Source organism: Humulus lupulus, chromosome 8 (genome assembly GCF_963169125.1).
Source record: "Humulus lupulus chromosome 8, drHumLupu1.1, whole genome shotgun sequence".
In the NCBI taxonomy this organism is placed as follows: Eukaryota; Viridiplantae; Streptophyta; class Magnoliopsida; order Rosales; family Cannabaceae; genus Humulus; species Humulus lupulus.
In genome coordinates this window covers 161,512,787-161,522,343 of record NC_084800.1, presented here as the reverse complement: position 1 = coordinate 161,522,343, position 9,557 = coordinate 161,512,787, and the positions used below count along the sequence as shown (strand labels likewise).

Here is a 9,557-nt window from a genome sequence, read left to right as displayed (position 1 = left end):
GTAAGATTGAATTTTTTTCTCAATTATTTTGGTTCATATTAATTTTTATTATATTCCATTCCTATTCATTTTCTTATTCTTTCATTTTCATTCTCTCAAACAAAACGTCACTCTTTTGGTAATAAAAAGATGATATAGAACTGAATACTTCAACATAAAAAAATTATACAATCACAAAATAATAAAGGGAAACACTCCTTACAACATAAAAAAATTATGGTGACATTTGGTTGGGAGTAATGTAAACAATGAAATAGACTTTAGTAATAAAAATAGGAATAAAATTTAATATGAGTAAAAAACATTAACAGTTTTTTTTTATTTGTGTTTTGGAATGACATCTCCTCCCACTTTTAAGTGGAGTAGTCATTCTGCCAAAATAATGAAAAAGTCATTAATGGTGGAAAAATCATTCTATTGGAATGAAATTCCAATACTTTATAAAGCAAATAACAAAAAATAGAAAAAAAAAAATCAAATTTCATTCTATTTCTTTCCATTCTATTTTTCCCAACCAAACATAACCTAAGAGAGGCCCGGTACAAAAAAAAACTGCAATTTTAAAATGACAAACTTAAAAATGGTATTTTTTTTGGATAAAGACTCTAACTTTTACTATTATCCTTAATTAGGCTGGGCTTAGGACGGCCCAGCCCAGTCTTCACCTTCCTTGTAGTCATTCCAGAATATTAAACCCTAAAAAAACCTTACAGTATTCAAATGATTGTGGTGTAGCTGTGGTGGAATAGAGGAAGAAGACAGTAATGGCAAGTCGAAGAGTGATAGTAGAAACAGAGTCAGAAAGCACAACCGATACACAGACCGAGTCAGAATCATCGAAGAATGACGACTTGAAATGGTTGAAAGACCTTCCATATGATCCAATGGGAAAACTTTCATCCCATCTCGAATTCCAGAGAACCCGGGTTGAATGCAAGGCTGATGCTCCCATTCATGTACGTATTTTTTCTTTTATGTCATTTTTTTGTTCATAAAAAATTATTTAAAGGGGAATACTTATTTTTTTGAAGTTTAAAAAGTGACAATATTCGAAGAAATAAATCTACAGAGAACACTTTGTTTATGTTTCTGTTGTAATCTCTTCTTTTTTTTTGTTTATCACTTTTTATAAACAAAATCTTTGGTTTAATTTGATTGAAGAGTCACATTTTAGTTTTTTTTTTGTGTTAAAAAAACTATCTTTGAAGATAAAGTTGTTTAAAAAGACATAATATTCGAAGAAATAAATCTATAGAGAATTTTCCTAGGTTTGTTTAATAATTGGGTTATTGAAAATTTATAAACTTTTCATATTTAGGAATTGAAACTATAGGAATTCTTAATTTGGTTTATTTGATTTGGTTGGTTTTGGTTCATATAAGTTTTGGTTAAAGTGGGAAGCAATGAATGAGATCACATTGAAAATTAAGAAACTTTTCTTATCTAGGACTAAAAAATGTGTAGGAATTTTTAAGTTGGGTTATTTTATTTGGTTAAAAGGTGTTTTTGTTGAAGTGGGGAGCAGAATTTTAACTTCTTAATTCAGCTAAATCGGCAAAACAATTGAAGTGGATATGGATAGCTCTAATTTGTCTCTTGTGTGATTTTCTTCTTTCTTGTATGTATTTTGGTGCTTTCAGACTGATACCATACATAGCATACACATCTGTGGGTTATGATAATAGTATGCGGTAGGATAATTTCTACGAAAATTTTAAAGTTAAGGTGATTCTACTGGCAAAGGAAGATATGGTTTCATATGATTGGTATCGATCCAGCACTTGCAAATGCATTTCGGAGAATCCTTATAGCTGAGGTTCAATAGTTTTGACAATATTTTGACAAAAATGTTTTTGAATGCTTACAGAATTGGAAATTCTTACTGTATTTTATGATATATATATATTGTAACATTCTGATCATTATGCAGATTGATATCGGTTCAGGTTCCAACAATGGCTATTGAAAAAGTTCTTATTGCAAATAATACATCAGTTGTTCAAGACGAAGTTCTTTCCCACAGGTTGGGTCTCATTCCAATCAAGGTTGACCCGAGATGGTTTGAATATGCAGGTTGGACTCTAAATATTTTCGGTAGTTTAATTTTTATGTTCTTTTGTAAAAGAAGGAATTAATTTTTGGACTAAGGTATTTTTATTCATCTTGTTTTTCTTTTATGATGTTAGACAATAATACACAAAATGAAAAGAACACTATTGTGTTTAAGCTCCATGTTCGTTGTGCAAAAGGCATGCCTCGCATTGCAGGTTTAACTTTTTTTTTTTTTTCTTCATATTTGATAATTGTGATAAAGTGATAACTTAATCTATTTGTTCAGTCTCTTATTGGGTATAGTTTGTTTTTGTTGTAATGTTGTAATTCAGTAAAGTCAAATGAATTGAAGTGGTTACCCCATGGAAGTGAGTTTCCTTTGATCTCAGAAAATTTGAAGTCTGGTTCATCATCAAAACCAAGAACATACACATCATTCGCTTGTAGCCAGGATTCCTTTCCAGTGTTTTCCAACAACCCAATCACAAATATGGAAAACATTATTATATCTAAGCTGGGCCCTGGCTAGGTAATCTTGTGTATGTTTGATTATTCTATTATACTATCTGCTGATGCTGGAAGGCATAAATTGTTTATTGGCCATTATGTATAGATCTTTACAACTTAAATACATGTCTTAAAACACTAAATTAAGAAATTTAGCTCATTATAGTTTACACGTACTTTAGTTTCGTAGTTTATGGATAGCAACTTAATTGGTAGATGTTTCTAGGCAAAAACCTACAAGGCGTAGGTTTTACCGACAGCTAGGATTGGCACTGGAAAATTTCTTTTACGATTAAACTTGGAGACTAGAGAATCAAGTACATTATTTTCTTGACGAGGTAGGTTGATGGAAAAAATGCCTTGGCTTTTATAGGAACATGATATTATTTTCTAAAGCTCGAGGGTGTTATTGTGGGGTAAAATTGTTTTTTCGCTCCCATTTTGAATAAGTTTGGTCAATTTTTTGTTGAATCTTAACTGAGAAACCCACCAAGACTTATTTTTTTCATGAGTTTCTTTCTTATAAATAAAAAAACCATTGATGGAAGGATATTCTTTGTTTTTGCATGAGTGATGATCATTCTAACTTATATGCTTCTCTTAGTTTAAAGTGCTCTTGGTCCATTCTCATCTCTATATGTAAAAGTTATCTTCACTTGTTTCTTAATAGACTGAAAAGTTATTTCTCTATAACAAAATGATTTCTTTTTCATCTAGGAAATTGAATTAGAAGCACACGCTGTTAAAGGCCCGGTAAAACTCATGCTAAGTGGTCCCATGTGGCTACTGCCTGGTATAGGATGCTTCTTGAGGTATATGATATGTTTTTTATGTGACTTTTCAATTCTTGATTATAACTAGAGTTTGGAAACATATGTTTGATCTTTTTGTTATAATTTTATTTTTAGGTTGTATTATTGCAAAAAGTTGAAGACGAGTCAGTTGTGGAACTAAAATATAAATGTCCGGTCAATGTCTTTGATATTGAAGATATTGGCAACAGTAAACTGATGTTCTTTTCTCTTAAAATTCCTTCTTGATATGATTATAAATCTTTCTTCTTTTTGTCAGACTTTTTTTTTTCTTTTTATTTCTTTCTTGATTGTCAATTCGAACATTCAACAGGTAAGAAACGAGCTACAGTAGCACATCCACACGATTGAACTCTTTGTAGGGAGTGCATCATAGGTGGCGAACAATGGAAGGATCGTGTTTCATTACACCGAGTTAAAGATCATTTCATATGTAAGTTGGCAATTGCAAAGATTTTGATTTAGAGTGCTTATAATTTCATAATATGGTCCATCTAATTCGAATGGTTTTCACTTTCACTTGTTACTATCGAATCAATTGGAGCCTTACCTCCTAAATTATTATTTACGGAAGTAGTAAAGATTTTGGAGGACAAATGCAAACGAGTGATTGCTGAGATTTCATAAATCTGTTTTGTTCACTTGATAGAGAAAGAGAATGCAATTTTCATAAAACCCTTTTATTTTAGAATCTATTTGTGTAAAAGTTACTGCTAATTCATTATCATCAAGAAAAGAAGGCATTCAAGCCATTGTTGTCCTTTATAAGCAACTTTTTCACGCTTGGAACTATATTTGTCCATTCAGGCTTAGATATTTTTTTGGACAATTTTATTTGTAGTGGCCAGATTTAATGAGGTTGTTGCAAAGGCTCTGCCAGGGGGAGAGCTTAGAAAAAAAAATCAAGAACTAGTTGAAGAAGATATTGATGTTTGGGTTGCTGGTAATTATGAGATTAGGGTGGCTGCCACTATGATGCTGTTGCTAATTCAACAGCCTCTGTAGTGCTTTCAGCTGGCTTAAACTATTGAGTTCCATGCATGTTTGGTGTTATGACTTGTGCGACATGGATCGGGTGTCAAACCGAGCTGGTGCCTAGATGGCGTGCAGCAAATTGAGATGGTGTCATTGTTCGAGCACCATCTTTAAAAAAAAAATTTGGGTAGTTCAGATGGTCAGACATAATTTGAGTCGATCCTAGGCACCTACATAGTAGTAGGCTTGCTCTAGTTTCATGGGAACTAAAAGATACTCCTTGCAAGTTAAGAATTGCAAGGGCTTCTTCTACATTAAAAATTTTGAACTTCATTGCTAAATATCAAATATTACATTGCATAATACCATATTTAATAGTCTTTAATTTGATTGAACAAATGACATTACAACTCCCCCAAATTAGAAATCAACTTTGAAATCTCTTTTGACCTAATCCACCCAAATAACAACCCAAGTAATTCGAGTTGTATTTTTAATTAAGAAAAATGTATTTGATTAAGGAGTGCTAAAGAAACTCTCAATTGTATTATTCTTCCTCAATAAAAGTATAATATAAAGGGAATTTAGCACTTCTATTTGATTTATTATTATTTTTTAAATTAGACAATTTTTTTTCTCTAAAAAGTAAAACTGATCAACTCATTTAGGGATGACTATATAACCCATGGTTATTCGATCCGAATGGGGCGGGGAATAACCACCCCACATATATACGGGTATGGTGTGGGTACGGTATTAGCATAATCCGCCCCATTTCCGTCCCAATATATATATAATAATTTATTTATTTATGTAATTTTATATTTTATAAATATATATAATTTTATTGTACTTATATATTATTAAAAAAAGTTGCTACTATAAATATATAAATATATAAATTTTATAATTGTTATTTTTTTATTTTAAATAAACTTATCAAACTTTGATTTACACCCTTTTACATAAAAAAAAATCAATTTTATAATTTTTTTCTTATTTTATTTTTGTGTAATATAAATCTTAGTAATTTATTTTTTTTCGTATTGAATTTGTTGAGACGGCGCTGCTCAAATCCAAATCAATAATCATTTTCTGACAATCTGAATTTTTCCTTCTTTTTGATTTGGGCTTCTCCTTCCTCGATCGTCACTCACTCTTCCGCCGACCATAACCGAACTAAGGCTGTATGTTGCTCCTTTTATGAGAAAAGAGGTTTATTTCTTTCTTTCATAAATTGATCAAGAATCAAGATTATTATTTTTTAGACTTGTTATGAAGTTTCAGTTTCATGGAGTTTGGATTTTGATTTGGCGGGCCAAAGTTAGGGTTTTTATTTTCTCTTGTTGCACTTTTCTACGAACTTCATTGTTTCTCTATTTGATTCTTGGTCAAGCAATTTAATTTCTCTGTCTTTTGTTCTTTCTTTATCTAGCTACACTTGTTAAAGAATTTATCATGTTATTTGTTTCTATGCCTCTAGTTTTTCAACCCCTTTTCATAAATGTTTTCTATCTTTCAATTCAAATGAAATTTATGGTTCTTCTGTCATTTGCAAGTTGTTTTAGCATATTGGATGAAGTCTTTATATATTCTTGTGGCTTTTAGTGCTTAATTTTCCAATTGTTGGATTGTGCTTAATTTTATGCTTTTGCAATAAAAGTATATCCTAATGTTGTTTTGTGTTCAACTCAAATGTTGGTTAAGTTCATTAGTGTTTTGCTTATTGAAACAGTTGTGTAGGTTTGAAAGTAAAAAATTTACTAGTTTATTATATATATACATATGTAGATATATATTGTGTTGACAAAAAAATTATCAATATCAAAGAAAGAATTATTCATACACTCTTCAAGCTGGGTAGTGTTTAATGTTTTAAGATTCACAACCAACCCAATCAGAGTCTTATAAGTTTTTTGAATACACCCCTTTAAAAACAGTCTTTAAATTAGGTACAAACCAGACCCATAGATTCATTTGTATGTATATATATTTCTCTCCAGAATCAAATATTCTGCCAAGTTCAAAACTTTAACCCAACTCTCCTTGTATATTGAGCTTTTTGAACCTAAACACCCAATCCTTATATTCAAAACCAATGCAATTAGCCCATCTTTCTGGTTAGAAGATTGTATAGTATCAATTTTTATATTTTACCAAATTTTGTTACTAAATAAGGAGTTAAGCAATCAAGGACCAGAAGATTGATATTAGAACGTGGCCCAAGTCAATGCTTTGCTCAACTACGCAGGTTGTCTGGTTCAAAGAGATTGCTTTCTGTTGTCTATCTCTTCTCTTTGCAAAGTAGCAGGTTCAAGTAACACTTTTGGCCGCTCGAGTATTTATAACCTGGAGTTCAAGGATTATGGTTTTTATTGTTAGGTTCCTTAACCAAAAATTTATGTATATATATATGATGATTATATTGCCATTAATGAGTTTTATTAGATAATTTTCTATTTTACTAGGTAGAAGTAACATACAATGTACGTTTGATTAGTTTTAAAGTTGTAAAAACTATATATAATACATAATAGAATGAATTATAGCTCTATAATATATAAATATTTATATCAATAATCTCTACATATATGACATCTAAACACAACGTTGATATATATATATTTACATGGCTACATGACATATATAAAATACAATAATATTTAAAAAAAATTTATAGTAGAAATAAAATAAAAATAGAAAAAATCATACTGTAGAGAGTAGTGTACATGCATCAATTATTTTTAGTTTCTAATATATCTCACAATGTCCTTTGGTGAGTTCGATAAAGAAAAAGAGCTCCAATTGATAAAAACAAATTATTACAAAAATTTATAAAAAATTGAAATATATGTATTTATTATTTTTAAATAAATATGATTTAATTATTTAAATAATCATAAAATATCTTTAAAATATCCTACTTTAATTAATTATTTTTAAGTTTATGTTTGTTCTAGTTTTTGAATTTGGCAGTTACAACAAAAGATTATATATTAAGTTTAAGTTTAATTAAATTTTATTTAAGTTATAAAATATATGGTTTTATTATTTTTAAATAATCATTATTGTAAAATATCTCAAAAAAAAAATCCTATTTTAATTTGTTTATTTATTTAAGTTTAAGTCAATGTTTACAATCTACCGTTAAATATAAGAAGATTCTATTAAATATAAAAATATTCCATTAAAGTTAACGGGAAAAAAATAAAAAGTTAAAACCAAGAATTTCCATTATCTTGACAAGAGATATGGAAATTAATAACAATAATGTTTATATATTTATTAATATATACAATTTATATACTATGAATTTTATTATTAATATATATCAAATTTGTTATCCAAAATAACCTAATTATTAATATTATATGATGATAATAATATCTGTTCACGCGGTTTTTCACCAACAGCGAATTATGAAAATAGCTAGGATGAATAAGTGCTTAATGATAAACCGAAACAAGAAAATGATACTCAAGAGCACCTAGTCCACGAGTCTATATTATTACTGTTTTTCTCTCTAAATTTTGACAGAGTTTTTGTATTACAGAAAACCATTATCTTTTTCCTTATCCATGATCTTAGTATTTATAGAGAAAATCCTTGGACTGGCCTTGGGGTCGTCACGTGACTTAACCCCCAGTGTTATCTGTACCACACTAATTATAAATATTACAATTCATCCTAAGGCATGGTCCAATCATTAGGTAAAACTGATATTGGATCCTCAGGGATCATCGGACATGCCTTGTTTGACCATGCACGTCTATATAACGTATCCAGGTTTTCAGGGATCCGCGGACATGCCATGTCTGGCCATGCACGTCTATATAACGTATACGGATTTCTAAGGATCCAAGGATACGTCAGGTCTCCAACGTACCCCGAGCTGAATGCAACATGAGCTCGTGTCACGGATGCTATGCCTTATAATCCTTACAAGCTCGTGCTTATTGCTTTGCATTCCCCAGCTCGTATTATTGACCTGGGAACCGTGCTGCCTTCGTGGAGAAAATACAGACTTAGGGATCATCTATTATAGTTCTTTACTCACCAGCTGTACACAAGCTAAATAAAAGACTCGTGCTGAATTTTAGGATGCACATTTGCCCCAAAGTCCCTGCTCGTGTTTTATGACATCACCTTCTGACTTACATGGTGGGGACTTTTTAACTTTCGTCGTGATTACCCAGGCTTTCCCATTACTCGAGTATTGGACACGTGGAACACTACGATTGGCATTTGTTCGGGTTTCGAGGACTGCAATAATGGTCTGGCCAACTTTTTGCCACCGTTTCGCCCTTCGAAACACAACCCTTGGATCTGGTTTTGGCCAAATCGGGTGGCTCATGATAACTCTACAAAATAGAGTTATTTTACCACTTTTTATGTGTTAATTATTGCTTAGTTCTTGAATTTTTAATTGATTTATTAAGTTTTAAAGTAATTTTTAATTTATGGGGTTTATTTTGATTTTATATATTTTTGTGTGTTTTTATAGTTATTTTGTTGTGAAATTTTGTAGTTTAATTTGTGGTAAAAAAATGTTGTATTATTGAGCTTAAGTGTTAAATATAAATTAAGTTATAATTAATATTTTCAAATAATTAAATTGATTTATTTTATAGTTGAAAATATTTTATTATAATTTATCTTATATTTATTTTGTAGGGAAATTTATGACACTTTTGGGCTTTGAAAAGAAAAGAAAAGAAAGATATAAAGCTGAAAAAGATAGGAAAATGTGGCATTTCTCCAATTGCAAAACCACCTAATTCAGCCCATGCCACTCCAGCCCCAAGGCCCAACCGCATCTGCCTTGTCCGAAGCCCAACTCCAGGAAGCTCAATCCCTCTCCAGCTCCTTGAAATTCGCCAGCTGTCACCACAACAAGCAGCAACCTTGCACCAACGTGGCAGCAGCTCCTTCGGTTCCTCTTCAATTCACTGCCCAGCCTAACCACCATCAACTTCAGCATATACTCACCACGCCTGCATCTTCCTTCAAGCAAATTGCTCCAGGCCCATTTGCACTTCACTCCACAGCCAAGGCCCAATAGCCTCCAAAGCAGCCAAATTCAGCAAGTCTTCAGCATATATCACCATTTCCTTTAGCACCCACTCGGTTCAGCAAGCCCATATGCCACTGCCAACACAGCCACAAAAAGACCCCAAAAATCACATTTTCATTCCTAATATTTTTCACTCA

General features: G+C 31.1%; 2 protein-coding genes across 12 annotated transcripts in view; both read left to right on the top strand.

Annotated features, from left to right (window-relative positions):
- LOC133798592 (uncharacterized) overlaps positions 1-6,798 on the top strand; it is a 41,341-nt gene extending 34,543 nt beyond the window's left edge. Inside the window, exons 2-9 of one of the 11 annotated variants that reach the window (XM_062236974.1) lie at positions 736-956; positions 1,931-2,073; positions 2,187-2,267; positions 2,385-2,581; positions 3,277-3,371; positions 3,468-3,561; positions 3,685-3,804; positions 5,531-5,768. The gene's annotated coding sequence lies outside the window, so the exon portion shown is untranslated. Of the gene's footprint in view, positions 1-735; positions 957-1,640; positions 1,817-1,930; positions 2,074-2,186; positions 2,268-2,384; positions 2,582-3,276; positions 3,372-3,467; positions 4,124-4,212; positions 4,715-5,530; positions 5,769-6,597 lie in introns of those variants that run through there. The other 10 variants (XM_062236973.1, XM_062236970.1, XM_062236969.1 and 7 more) reach the window with 10 other exon arrangements.
- On the top strand, positions 765-4,376 carry LOC133796211 (uncharacterized). Its single transcript, XM_062233690.1, has 7 exons — positions 765-956; positions 1,947-2,073; positions 2,187-2,267; positions 2,385-2,515; positions 3,277-3,312; positions 3,468-3,561; positions 4,213-4,376. Exons 1-7 carry the CDS (start codon positions 765-767, stop codon positions 4,374-4,376), a joined length of 825 nt encoding a protein of 274 aa, XP_062089674.1.
- Positions 6,799-9,557: the final 2,759 nt, after the last annotated feature.

What these genes read in the sequence shown, in the direction of transcription:
- LOC133796211 (XM_062233690.1), top strand. Translation starts at nt 765, where the DNA reads ATGGCAAGTCGAAGAGTGATAGTAGAAACAGAGTCAGAAAGCACAACC. An exon ending in CACACGCTGTTAAAGGCCCG is followed by an intron (nt 3,313 to 3,467) that starts GTAAAACTCATG and finishes TTTTATTTTTAG; the next exon opens with GTTGTATTATTGCAAAAAGT. An exon ending in TATTGAAGATATTGGCAACA is followed by an intron (nt 3,562 to 4,212) that starts GTAAACTGATGT and finishes TTTTATTTGTAG; the next exon opens with TGGCCAGATTTAATGAGGTT.